The sequence below is a fragment of the Lineus longissimus genome, chromosome 4 (genome assembly GCF_910592395.1).
Source record: "Lineus longissimus chromosome 4, tnLinLong1.2, whole genome shotgun sequence".
Taxonomy (NCBI): Eukaryota; Metazoa; Nemertea; class Pilidiophora; order Heteronemertea; family Lineidae; genus Lineus; species Lineus longissimus.
Genome location: NC_088311.1, coordinates 9144844 through 9159019, shown reverse-complemented (window position 1 = coordinate 9159019; position 14176 = coordinate 9144844). Strand labels below are relative to the sequence as shown.

At 42.7% G+C, this 14176-nt stretch overlaps 3 protein-coding genes across 5 annotated transcripts; all 3 read right to left on the bottom strand.

The window, feature by feature from the left end:
• Positions 1-753: 753 nt before the first annotated feature.
• Positions 754-1836, bottom strand: LOC135486006 (membrane progestin receptor beta-like). Its single transcript, XM_064768448.1, has one exon. The coding sequence runs from the start codon at positions 1834-1836 to the stop codon at positions 754-756; it is 1083 nt and encodes a 360-aa protein (XP_064624518.1).
• Positions 1837-4545: 2709 nt separating this feature from the next.
• LOC135486285 (membrane progestin receptor beta-like) lies at positions 4546-7367 on the bottom strand. Its single transcript, XM_064768972.1, has 2 exons — positions 6555-7367; positions 4546-6176 (listed from the first exon to the last, which is right to left on the bottom strand). The coding sequence occupies exons 1-2, from the start codon at positions 6579-6581 to the stop codon at positions 5058-5060; spliced, it is 1146 nt and encodes a 381-aa protein (XP_064625042.1). The 5' UTR covers positions 6582-7367; the 3' UTR covers positions 4546-5057.
• Positions 7368-7543: 176 nt separating this feature from the next.
• LOC135486284 (membrane progestin receptor beta-like) lies at positions 7544-13813 on the bottom strand. Of its 3 annotated transcripts, none has more exons than XM_064768968.1 (2): positions 13156-13813; positions 7544-9463 (listed from the first exon to the last, which is right to left on the bottom strand). In XM_064768968.1, exons 1-2 carry the CDS (start codon positions 13351-13353, stop codon positions 8297-8299), a joined length of 1365 nt encoding a protein of 454 aa, XP_064625038.1. In that variant the 5' UTR covers positions 13354-13813; the 3' UTR covers positions 7544-8296. The 3 variants fall into 3 exon arrangements, with proteins under 3 accessions (XP_064625038.1, XP_064625039.1, XP_064625040.1); XM_064768969.1 differs by lacking the exon at positions 13156-13813 and adding an exon at positions 10878-12479; XM_064768970.1 differs by lacking the exon at positions 13156-13813 and adding an exon at positions 12276-12479.
• Between the last annotated feature and the right edge of the window lie 363 nt (positions 13814-14176).

Genomic DNA, 14176 nt, shown 5'->3' with positions numbered 1-14176 from the left:
CTCGCATGAGATATTTGGCAGTTGACTTGATGTGAGTATGATGTTTTTAAAGGGTTTCTGCAATTCCTGGCTTGATGAGAGTAAGTGCACCGTCAGCAACTTCTCCGTGGATCCGCTCGATTTGATACTCCGGACACGGTGGATCGTCCTCGTTTCCCCCCTAAGAATGTGTTTAGGATGACTTTGTGGACTGCCTAGGGAGTCTGCTCGATTATGGTGAACATTATACAAAGGGAGACGTGTCCAAGTATCGAGAGCGACGTGTACTTGAAAATAAGAAGACTTTTTATTATAGCATGTTAAATTATGCGGCCTAAATACCCTGATTATAAGTTTAACTTGAGATTTTTCAGTTGTTACGAAAAATTTAATTTCGATTGAAATACGACCCCGAAATACGGGCGGTAGCTCCAGTTGTACTGAAATTTTCGGGATCCAGATTCATCCAAGACATTCCAATACGATTTGATTGGAATCTTGTATTTCCGAAGATTCTCGAATGTAAGGTACATGTACCTGTTCCAGGTTCCGCACAAAATGATTCTAGTGTTGCGATGGTAAACTCAAAATTAATTTCAGTTGAACTAAAATGAGGCAATTTTGACGGCATCGAACCGCCATACTATTGCAGCTACTTAGCAGATTCAAAATACGGCGTCTCTTGCACATTTTGACCAGCTGGTACCGTAGCTAAACTAACTATCCGTGAACTACTGGTATTTATCGTATTGCCACCTTAAGTATTGAAAAGTGTCATGATATCTGTTTTTCGTATTTTTCCGCAATTTCTTTAGCCTTTCCGTGAAAGCTAATGATAATGGCAGCATCGGCCACCAAAACGGCCATCAAGTAAACGAATAAAGACAATGGCTCAGTCAACCATTTGAAGGTTTCACCCATGTCTCTGGTCCCCAGTTCATAGGCAGCGGCGTCGAACTGCAACAAAACCGTAATTATGACAGATATGTGGAAAAACGCGTGGCTGTAGCCAAAAATGTCAAATTTCCCTGGGCACCATTTTTCTGGCAAGTGGGTTGCGAAGAATGTCACGGCGATGACGAATGTCAGTAAACATGAGAGATGTTTATTAAAAGCTATAGCGCGGACTTGGTCAGTTTGTGACGCATCTTCCGTGAACATTCGGCAGAATACTGGGCCTGCGAACAGAACGAGGTGGACGGCGTTCCCGACAATGTTCAAGAGTTTCCTCTGGATAGGATATGGCCGCATGTAGCTAAGCTTCCCGTAGCAACTGCAGAAACAAGAGGTGACTGCCATGATGGCGTTCACTGGCGTGAAATAGGCTCCGAAAAACTGCAAAATCCGCTTGTCCGCACTGTAGTATGATAGAATCGTCATCGTACCGAAGCCGTAGAGACCGACTCCAGCGTAATCAAGAAAATACGCAAAATGGTGGACAAAAAATGATTTTGCCTCAAGAAGATGTGCAGCCGTGCTGAGTAGGGAAAACGCTAGGCAGGTCAATCCAAAGATCACCATCGGGTACAACTGCGCACTCAAAAAGTTTAGCTTCTGATGGTAGTAGACCATTGCTGCTCCTACCACGAAGAATCCGATTAAATGAGTCCAGATGTTCATGGATTCGTTGTGAAGCTGGAATGCGCTGATGAAGTAGTATGTCCATGGTTTGTTCGGAGGACGGTAGCCGGTTTCGATGCCTGGCTCGTGGAAGAGTAGGGGCACCTCGGACTTTTTGAGCGTCTTCTGCGTCCGAGGGAACTGCAGCAGTCTTTTGATAGTATCTCTGCCTAGCGAGATCAGCATCTGAAATGGGAAATATCTCGATGACTGAAAGAGGCGACAGTTATCATACATGTGGCAACCTCGACTAGGAGTTCCAAAAAGGTTCACCGAAAAACAAGGAAAACCGGTAACCTTAACGTCTTGAACTAAATTTACAGAAAATCCTGAAAAATATGCTCGAAATTCACCAAAAGCAAAGAACTATAAATTTCACTGCGTTAACGTTAATGGTGATAAAAAGAGATTAATGTCGGGAGCTCTCAATACTATGAATAGATTTGTAGCCGTCTGCTGTACGGTTGATAGAAAATGATCAACCCATAATACATGGGGCCTTCAGATTAAGTTTTTACATTTCAAGTTTCAATATGCCCTCCCCCGCCCGCCCCCGTTATTGAAAACTTCAGACGGTGTTGGCTATGTTTAAAGTCGTAAGGAATGACCAATAGAAAGACAAGTTTGGAACATTGTCGAGGCGTGGGCCTCATATCAGGACGATGCGAGGTTTTATTTGGCCTATTGCAGCCAACTTGTCCCTGCAAAAGTTCTGTCACGAGAACACCAAAAAGTGATTTAATGTTACGAGCATGTTGTGGCCTATGGTATCCTTCATAGCATAGTATAGCAGCTATTCTCTTTCAAACGGGCACTGTCCGGAGTACATATAAAAATACTAATTAACCAAATAAAACTCCAAGCGGAACTTACCTTTTTGAGACCGGGCTGCCTAATCAGGAAAAAGACGAACTGAAAGAGCTCGTGATTGGTTAAGGGCCCACGGTATGCCTAGTCAAATAACGATATGTGCATTCGTTGCTACCAGAAGGCTTAGGCAAACTATAATGAATTTGCCTAGCCAAGAAATTTTCTTTCATGATTCCAGGCCTGAAAAGCATAAACGATTTAGTGACTTGATTCTCGGAGTTATTTGAAAGATATATTATACCGCATATAAAAAAGCTATTAAAGATTACAAAGTCTGGTATTATACTTGCTACTGCACGTTTGCCTGAACAAAACATTTTGCTTGGCTATTATCATGCACTGGCTTTTGTGCTTGCGATATACTTGTACTTTGCTTTGGCAACGGTTACCCCGGACCTGGCCTGATAAATCATGCAAGGATGAACTACATAGCCTAGCTTGATATGTGATCAAAAGTATATATTAGCCTGGTAAGTTCGAGTAATACCTGCGACAACACTAAACCATCGAGAACCGTCTAGACTCCTTTTAAAACGTAGTCGGGGTATATATTTAAATCTTGATGAAATGCAAAAACCTTGGTGGTCAAGGTGCACCAAACATGCCCAGACTTTCGGCTAGTTATAAACCTTTTACCATTCATAAACTTTTTTTGGATTCGATTAGAACTGCTGTCAGGACGGACATGTCCGAAACATGCTCATCATCTTGCGAGAATTTAAAAAAAAATCTAATAATTCATCAGTTTAAAATTAGACGAAATTAAAAAAGTCATAGTTGTATAAAGGAGCATTTATTTTGCCTTATAATACTATAACACAGTTTATGACAGGTGTATTACAATGAGGATAACTATTGGGGGTGTACTTAAACGCGACATCGCCAATGGCCTGATCACAATTAACCCAGGGTTAGGCCGATAACCTGAAATAATACAGTATGTATGTGTACTGAATACCCCAAAATTGTCATCTACTGATACAGCCAGTAATAAGAACCCTCGCCATTCTATTCCGGAAGACACACACTCGGCGTTTCAAGTCAGGCCGGTGTACATTTGTAACATCAGTGGTTGTTCCCCATATTTCAGTGTTTTCATGCAATAGACACCTTTAAAGAAGACCATGAACTTTCAAAAGGGGAAAACACAGAAAAATGAGTCAGCCTATCTTTCAGCGTTTTTAAGAATGATGCGGAACTTGCAGGCAATGCAACACTCAAACCGTTACACCAGCCGATCGTGGTCCACGATCATTGATTGGCGAACCGTTTTATATCTAAATCCAGCCATAAACTTCATACAAGCGTACATCTGCTACATGTATAAAGACAGGAAGACCAACGACCACATTCTTGTTTTTTAGCTCACCTCTTAGCAGAGGTGAGCTTATCCCATACCGTGGCGTCCGTCGTCCGTCGTCGTCGTCGTCGTCGTCGTCGTCGTCGTCGTCGTCGTCGTCGTCCGTCGTCCGTTAGCAGGGCACGTTTCGTAACTGTTAGAGCTATTGAGTTGAAACTTGGTACACATGTACCCTTATGTAATGACACCTTGGAGACTAAGTTTCAATCTGATTCGTTTCATGGTTTGGCCACCAGGGGGCCAAACGTTAAAAGTGAAAATATGCAATATCTCCCTTAATAGTAGTCGGGAAATTTTGAAAAAAATATGGTAGGTACTTCTAGCAAAGGTGCATCATATATCCTCCGGGTTTTCGATTTGACCTCCTTTTCAAGGTCACAGAGGTCAAATGGTGTAAATTGGCCGTTAGGATGTAACGATGGCACGTTTCTAAACTGCAATGACTATTGATACCAAATTTGGTACACATTTACCCCTTAGTCAGGTGATCTCAGGGACCAAAGTTTGGTCCAATATGATTCACCACTTGACCACCAGGGGGCAAAATCCAAAAACCTTAAAAATGTGATTATTCCTTAACTTCTTGCCCGATTGCCACCAATTTGATATCATGGGTACATCTAACCACCATACAGTATATGTCACACAGGTTTTTAATTTGACCTTCTTGTCAAGGTCACAGAGGTCAAATGGCATAAATTCGCCGTCAGGCCGTAACTATGGCACGTTTCTTAACTGCAATGACTATTGATCACAAATTAAGTACACATGTACCCCTTGGTCAGGTGATCTCAGGTACCAAAGTTTGGTGCGATCTGATTTGCCGTTTGGCCTCCAGGGAGGGGGCCAAATCCTAAATTCTTCAAAATGCCATTATACCTAGTAATGACTTGCCCGATTGGCACCAATTTTATATCATAGGTACATCTAATTCTAACAACCATTCAATGTGTCACCCGGGTCTTCTTTGATTTGACCTACTTTTCAAGGTCACAGAGGTCGAATGTACTGTAAATTGGCCATTTTGGGGAAATTGTAATTGCTTGGACCTACATCAAACCTAACACTACATGACACAATACCATGCTCTTTATCCATCTTTCCTCCACATGAGGTGAGCACAGTGGCCCTGGCCATTTCATTCAAGGATCCTTTAATATAAGATTTCAACACTTAACTAGATTTTCAAGATATTCATTTTTCTGACCTGTTCGTGAAAACACGCTGCTCAGGAGCGTTTTGGTTTTTCATCTTTTCTCATGGATTTTGCTGCACCATTTTGAATCACGAAGTCAGTTGCCATAGCAACTTCCTGATTCTCCTCTTGGACAACTCGTTTTGCCAAGAAACTGTTGACAACGATTACAATCGTGTCTGCAAGACATATGAACGCAAGGTAGTAAAAGACTGCTCCATTACTTGGCAACTGAATCTGAGCATCAGAGGAATATTGTGTGTGAAGGATATCATTATAGGCGGCGTGAAATTGACAAGACATTGTCGCCACCAGCAATACATGCCAAGCCTGATGGGAATGGCAAAGGTTGTCAAAAGCACCGGGAATGTAAACTTCCGGAATATGGCTGATAAAAAACATGGCGGCGATAAGAAAAATGACGGACGATTTGAAATGTAATTCACAAGATACGATTTCAGAAGGAAGAATTTCTCCCGAATTGAATATCACTGATTTCATGAAGCGGTATGCAGGTGGTCCTGTGCACAGAATGAAGTGCATTCCACATGGTATTATGAACCAAAGTTTCCTTCTGAGGACGTGGTGTAAGCTGTATTTAGTTTTACCATATGAGCATGAAAAACAGGAAATCACCGAGAGGAATGCGTTGATGGGCATGACGTAAGGTCCAAATTGTTTTACCATGTCGTCATCGAATGAATAATAGAATGAGAAAGTCATGCATCCAAAACAGTAGAGTCCGGCACCAGCGTAGTCGAAAGAGAAGGCCACGTAATGGACGTATGCTGATTTGGAATGAAGCAAGTGGGCCGCCCCACTAAAAATGGTACACAGCAAACTTGATAATATAAATGCAAGGAACGGCCAAGTCTTTTCGTTGTTCCAGAAGTCCAGCAGAATGTGGTAATGGTACAAATAGAGCAGGATAACCCCACCGCCGATCAAGTGAGTCCACACGTTGATAGTTTCGTTGTGGAATTGCAAGAGGCTGGACGCGTAGTAGCCCCACGTCTTGTAGGGCGGGCGGTACCCCGCTTCTATTCCGGGCTCCCACGTCGGCCGCGGCACTTTCTCCTTTGAGACGGTTTCTTGGACCTCGGCGAGTTTGGTAGCATCCCGTACGTAGCTCCAGGCACTGGATGGCTTGATCTGAAAGATATAGATGGCAAGAAACTATACATGTAGTCGCAAGTGATCGGTAAAACGTTCGTCGACGACTTCAACCAGGAGTTAAACGCAAACGATGGATGGCGTTTACTCGGAAATGAAGACAGAATCTTCTGACTTGTCAACATGTAGCCTGGACTAATAAAAGACGATTACCAATATTAATACCGTATTTAGGGACTACCGAGAGCAAAGCGGGGCAACATTTACTAATAATACTGTGCTGAACAGTCTGTCACGGTCTTTTTATCCCGAACGTTTCGACTACAACATGACTGTCTCCTCAAACATTCTATATAGTATTGCATGCAAGGAAACCTGACCCAAAAATCTGCTGTAACTAGATTTTTTGCACCCTACCTTTACAAAGGCCGCCGAATACTCCATGGAAAGACACACGCCCCGCTTCTAAACAGCTCGTGTCTCATTATGCAAGTCGTACCTTCTAATTGGCCGTTGACTTCGATCACATTCTTATTTCCTACCATTTCATATTAGATGGCTATCAACAACATAATATATAATCCGTCAGAGTTCAAGCTCTATACATGTGTTTGCAATTATCTGATATGACGCGAACGAATACTTTATACAGTGGACTTTTATGTCCGAAGGTACTTCAAGGCACCTATCTAATCTACACTGTACAGATTAGCACATAACAATTCTGGGCCGATTTGGGCGGCCATGTAGAATTAGCGGAGTGAGCTGATTCTGGGCTTCAAACACCTGGAAAGCCAGTATTTATCGCGATGATTGTCACCATGCCTGAACTCTGAAGACGAAAGGAGGTACGGTAATACAGCGCTGCGCACTGCTACCGACTGAACTAAACTGTCCCTACAGACCAGTTTTCATGCCCTCATTGTGAGTCATGGCTTAACGACTGTAAACAGCGATTTTCAAATAATCTTCGTGGCGTATCGAACAAATTAAAAATTAATGAATTCATTGAGTTCTATTTTGTATGAAATTATATCATATTTTGTACAGAATCTGATCATTCCGCTAATTCTACATGGCCGATTTGGGCCGTTTACCCCAAACTGCCCGTTTTCAAGCCGTACTGTGTCGTCAAATTTCACTTGCATGCACTTGCATGCAGTTGCTAACGGTACATGTTGAAGTGGTTGGAGGACAACGGTACAATGTATGTGGATAGTTCTTCCTAAAAGAACGAAGGAGCCAGGCATTGGCCGCTACAGCGCCACCCGTGGTGGCTATTGGTATTGGGGCTGAAGAGCCGTGATTATTTCACTTCTGAATCGTTTAAAACACTGCCATAGTTGGGCACTGCCTCGGGTGGACACTGCCTCAGGTGATTTTAGTAAATAAGAGACGATAAAATACTTGGTAATACTGATAAAGTTTATTATGCGGAGTAAAATATTTTTAAAACTGGTACATATTGTATAACAATATCGAGGTAAGCATCAAAACGTCATGGATTGTCTCAGTTTCGACTGGTTTTCTCGATCTGCTGATCACACTCACAGCAACTTTTTGTACGTCCAATTGTCTCATTCAGATCGCGCGCGCATAATTGGCGTCCAGCCGCAACTTGAATTTCCTCAAGCAATAATTTTGGACTTCTGCTGAGGTATTCGAAAGCCATGTAAGCCACATGCCTAACAAGCATGATAGGCGTCTTCTAATTGACCGATTCCCAATCGGAAGTCAGTCATAAGTTTGAAAATTGGAGCAACATTGTTTCCTCCTGGTTCAGGTTTTAGTGAAGTTTATTTTGAAATCACAGAAAGGCTTTAACAAACTATGAAATAAGTCTACTTGCATGGACTCGATGATAACTGTGCCTACTGATTGCTCATGATGGTTTCGATCCATTCATGTAAGCTTCGTACACCACGGATATGGCTGGCGCGAGTGGACAAAATTCATAATTATGCCACGACATAAATAGGAATTGTTGTGCACCATAAATCAACCAATCGGAATCGTTCCGCACCCTGTCAACAGAACGGCCTATCAGTTACTATAGTACTCTCCTTTTTTTAACCCAACCCTTGGAGGTCGAGAAAAGTGCAGAAATAAGATTTAAGGTACAATGGTAAAATGTGTGGTAAAATGTGATAAAATGTAGATTACAAACATGAATCGCTAAAAGACTGACAAGACTTTGCAGTGATCTTACGAGACCGGGGACTTGTCGCCCCCAACACGTCTGCATGTTTTTCAGCTTGGTCAATAGGATTTTGTTTTGCAGGTTTGTTTTTGTCCTGAACAATCTCAAGTCGTTCTTTGTCGACCACCTTCCGGGCTTCGTGAGCAATGTATACAATGCATAACAGATTGACGATTACAACAACGACAAAGTACAACCACAGCGCAGAGGGGGAGGGAAGCTGAGCCAAGGCAGCAGGATCCCGCTGCCGGTTGTTGATGTCCACATACGCGGTCTTGAACTGGAAGTAAATGGTCACTGGTCCAAAGAAATGCCAAATTTGGTGGCTGTGGCAGTAGATGTCGAATTTTCCTGGGAACAGGAGCTCCGGGATGTGAGAGAAAAAGAAAAAAGATCCAAATGCAAAGCAGGAAAAATACGTCAGATGTAACCTGTATGATTCTACCTCGGCGACGGGGGCAGCGTCCCAGGAAGATATCTTGGCGAAGCGGATCACAGCAGGGGCAAGGCAGGCTACAAAGAAGCTTCCTTCTGGAATGAAATACCACAGTTTACGTCGTAAATGATGATGCAAGCTGTATTTCGTGTTCCCATGAGAACAGCCGAAGCATGCTGCAAAAGCCAACACGGCGTTCAAAGGCATGAGAAGATTTCCGTAGGATATCAGGAGTTCGTCGTCGGAGCTGTAGTAAAGGACTATGCAGACACTGGCAAAACTGTAGAGGCTTACTGCAGCAAAGTCGAAGGCCATTGCAATGTAGTGAACATAAGTGGACTTTGAGTGAAAGAGATGCGCCATACTGCTTCCGGAAGCTGCGCACATGCAGCTGACACCGAACATGAGTAGCGGCCATGTTTCCTCCCTGTTGAAATCTAGGATCAGATGGTACTTGTAAATAAGCACAATGAAGAAAAAGAAAGCCACGAAGTGGGTCCATACGTTTCCAGACTCGTTGTGAAGTTGCAGGATGCTCTTCGCGTAGTATGTCCACGGTTGGTACGGCAATCTGTAGTATTTCTCCACTCCGGGTTCCCACTGTGGCCGAGGTACATTTTCTCTTGGTAACGTCTCGATTGGTGTCATTCCGAGTATATTATTCTTCTGCCTCAAGGAACCGGAGGCAATCTGAAGGTAAAGAGATACAGCACTGAAAAGTATCCTCCCAGTATCATTGTAGCACCACAAGTGATAGAAAGGGCGATATGAGATTTAAGATTCAAGGTTATGGTTACCCTCCCGTCTCTTTGACTTTATTGCATTTCATAAGGATTACCTTGGCCTCGTCAATTAGTACCTGTATCTGCCCAACGGAGAGCTTTTATTTGCAAGCTATTGCTTTCTCCCGTACGAAAGCCCAGAATAAAAGACAGGCCAGCTCGGCAAGTTCAAATGCCTCTCTGATTCTCGACAAGCTGAGGAATTGATTTTCCAGGGTTTGTTTGCGTTTTGGAGTTTACGATGTATGTACGTTGAGGTGCAGAAACACAACCCCGCATCTCAGTGGACTAAACGGACATGATTAGGGATCATAGCACTCAGACAACCCAATTTTGAATTTCCCATAACCAGGAGAGCGCTGGAGGTGGCTTGTTCCAGACGCGAAAAACAATCGAATAATTGCTGATGTGTGCAGATTGCTCATTATCTAAATTGCAGTCTATTATGTTTAATAACGTCACATTTGACCATATAGAAATTCTTTATGGCGAAATGTTACTTATATATACATGTATATGTTAGTAATTATTACATGGTAGATTATGTAACTTAGGAGCTGAATACAAATTTTCATTATCTCAGCTCACGTCTGAAGGCATCCTCAGGAAATCAGGGGTTAATGTTCGCTTCTCCGACCCTGCACACAAACCCCTGAGACATTCGCCCTGATTTGTTGAAGTAGCCAGCGTAGAAGTAAGTGCGCCCAATTAGAGCGTCGCTTACATTTGGGTGAAGGAATTTCAAAGACGACATCCAAAATCGCATTCATTCTCTGGCGCAGTGGATAGTAGTGATAGTAGTCCTACACTATGCTCGAATGTTATCGCTGCTTTTGAGAATGACTCGCAATCATGCCAACAACGAGAGAGCAGTGTCTCCTATTCAAAGAGATCTTAGTGCGGTTTTCATTCATACAAATCATAAGAAGTATGCCTTAGGTACTAGAATCGAGGTTGGGGGTTTAATATCGGTGCTGACTGCACAAACCACAATGCTCAGAAAATGTATGCATGTACGTGTACACTGTATACCATAGCGTGGTTGATTGATCTGCATATTGCTGATTTGGCCACCCGGTACATGCTTCCCTAGTACATGTACATATAATAAGTGCATGTACCACCATGTAGTATATACATGTATGTAAGATACTGTACGTTGTGGTTTGCCCACAAAACTAACCCGTTCCCAACGATTATCCTCAAAGTGCTGGTATACCTACCTGTGCTTCACGTGTATGCCTACCTGATAGGCCTAAATTACAATGTAAAAACGTTCAAGCAGTCAATTTTGGACATCGCAATCTTTTCATTATACATACCCTTTCTTGATCGGCTCCCTCGCTGCTGTATAAAATGGGTCAATTAAAAATATGTGGCGTTGGCACTGGGAATACGGATGTTGGAAAACTATGGATTGGACTGGGAAAGTCACTCTCCACCACCTGGAATTAATGAACTGGTGCCCTATCCCAGCTAATTTCCCAATACCCTGGCGGTTCTCAAATTTGATGTAACAGGAGCATCAATGGAACTCGAAAAAGTGGCAGAATCTCCCTGAAAAGGGGATCCAAATTTCTACGACAATTTTTACTTGGAGTGGCAAGAAACTAAAGTGAAAAAGAATATGAGAATGATTCAGACACCGTAATGTTTAGTCGCTTGGCCCTGCAATGTTACGCGCATTTCCATTCAGCACAATAGGCCCTTTATGACATCATAAGAATGACCAAGACAACCCAGATATACAAAAATGTATTTTGATACTTTTGGTTGCTGGACTTGGGTTTTCCCGCAGTAAGGAGCTGGGGTCAAATTGATGGTCTATCGTATATTGGTACTGTATTAGCCAGAGCTAGCCCTTGATTATGAAGGGATTTTCAAATTAATGTTACAATGGTATGTTTATGTGCTCACCACACAGCTTTCAAAACTTGATGTATCTGAAGAGGCACTCTGAACTTGGCATGGCCTTATCAAGGAGCTGCTCACGGTGCTGAACTTCTAGCTTGCCTGTCGACTAAGTGCCTTGCCCGAGATCATGCTACATGTAGGAGGAGCACGCATTTTAAAGTTTTAGTAGTGATAGTGCAATTGGGTTCTCCTTCATCTCCGTATAAAAAGGGGCATATTGCTGACTAAGGAACGAGGTATATTCACATTGCCTCATCATCTCATTCGGACCAATTGATTTACTTTTATATGCACGCATACAGCACGCCACAGGGTCCGAGTCTGTGGACAAATGGTTGGTTTAATTTGTCTCTTCGATATTGCTCCTTTGATATTGCATTATATTTTCATTGCAATTCAATCTATTCAAGGTATAGCCCATTTGAACCTGCCTGCGCCACGGGTACAATGCTAGTATAGTATATCAATTTGGCCAAATTTTTATTTTAAATTGACAGATACCGGAAAGAAAAGGGGGCGTAACCCCAAAATACATACATTTAATTAATTCAGCAGGGAAACCAGAAAAAATAAACAGTCTCGTGACCCCATCTATTCTGCATGACGCAGGGCGCAATGAGAGCTTGCTAGATACCATACATACTCGCCACTAATATAAATGTCAAGCGTCTCTAGAGATGGAATGGATGTCAAGTATATTGTGAGCAACGATATTTGATCTCGACATCAAATACGCATGCAAGCATATACACGTTGGACCTGGGACACGATTTCTGGAGCTCGAGAAAAACACGATAAACGCCTACCTGTTTGTTTCGTTTTGTTTATATGGCATGTGTTTGAAGGTTTGTTTCGACGCACTGCAAATTACCCCACAAATATGCTAAACTTTTGCGTGCTTGGATGACACGGATTATAGCAAAATATCTTCCTCTGATAATGGCCATAGCTAGTCCCTCGAACACGGTCCCGTGTGTTTTGCTTTTGTTCTTTTCCAACTCTTCAGTGAAAGTTTAATTCTAAATCAATACCGGGCGTTGGCCTGTCATCATCTGAAAGGTTCGGATACACACTTGTGGCCAGGTCCCTGGATGCAGCTGCAGCTGCAATCATTCAATTACTATAGCCTAGGCCTTATAATCGATACCAATATTGGTAGTATTATTATGTACAATATGCAGGTTTACATAGATTTTACAGGTTGCTCAATTTTTAATTGTTGTGAGGCGTTCTCACACATCTGTGTCTGGCCACCTACGAGAAAGAGCCTATCATTGGTCGTGTACTCCAACCTTTTAAGAAAAATCTTTTACCGGTAAATTCCCCAGTGCTGAAAGTTGACCGCAAACCTATTTTTTGGAAACGCCCCTCCCTCGGGCAAACGGCCTCCCCTCTAGAAATCCTTTCTTCGGTTATGTAACATTCGTTTCAACGCGCTGATTTACCATTGCGATGCACGAAATACTCTGACGAGCGCTAGATTACCGAGAGTTTAACAACCAGAAACCTGTCCAACCAAAGGAACCTCTCGCTAACAAGCCATAACAACATGACCTTACGCTGCACGTCAGTCTCCATAACGGAGAGGGTATAGCTGGAGTGACGTGTGGTGTGAGTCTTTAGTAGATAATTTTGAGACTTTAACCTCATAACAGCATGATCATAATGACTAATTTTGAGACTCACCCTCTCCTTCCGGGCTGGCAATCCCTTGGGTATATGTCTCTTGGCCAAGGCGAAACATTCACTAAGAATCATCATGACTATCCGATACGCTGGCTGAGGCTGATCAGCGATGGAAGACAGTTTGTCCAAGAATTCATTCATGTCCACACGCTGCCGGGAATCTTCGTTGGTGGCAGAATATGAAAGGCGGTTGAGCATTTAAAGTTTAAACTCCTGCTGGATTTGAGCACCCGCAAATAAGCGACTCAATAAAGAAGACTACCAGGACGGTATTGCAGTTAGCCTGTTGCTTTGTTTTTTGATTCGACTTGTAGCCAAAGTCCTCCTCTCGTGTTCAGTTTGAAACGCGTGAAAGACTATGCCAAACTGTAGTAGGCAGGTATGACCGGGCGGTATAATCACGAGCGGCCGACCACACAATTTTTTGCCCAAGTCCTTGAATCATGCCATCACGTTAGACACAATATCCCGAAAATGTTTGGATATAACCTGCAATTTGAGCCGTCAAAACTGTCAATGTCCTGTTCACAGTATACTCATGGACTCTTAACGAAAAAGTACGAAAGAACGTTGTTTGATAGATGTAAACACTGGCCTACTCTTCTCTAACATTCTCCACCTAATGTTCTCTTCGCTTCGATTCTGATTGAGTAGACCCTGGAACACTTTTTCCAAGTAAAGCTCGATTTACTGTGTGTAGGCCTTTATCAATTGACTCGATTATGATAGGCCAAGCAAAGCAGCGTCAGACAGCGGGCAGCTGGCAAGCCTACCATTCTTGCGATTTATTTCATGCACATATCGCTTTTGCAACACCGATACATTTTATCTGTATGCAACGTTAGGTGCTGAACAAAATAAACCACAGTACAGAGAAGTTTTCCATCCTGATCCTCATGGTCTGATACCTTTAAAGGTAGTCGAGGTATATCTTTGATAAGATGTAATAACCTTGGTGGCCAAGTTGCAGTTTTCCATACGGTACGAAAACAGTGCACACAAGCATCGTTTAAGAGAAAAT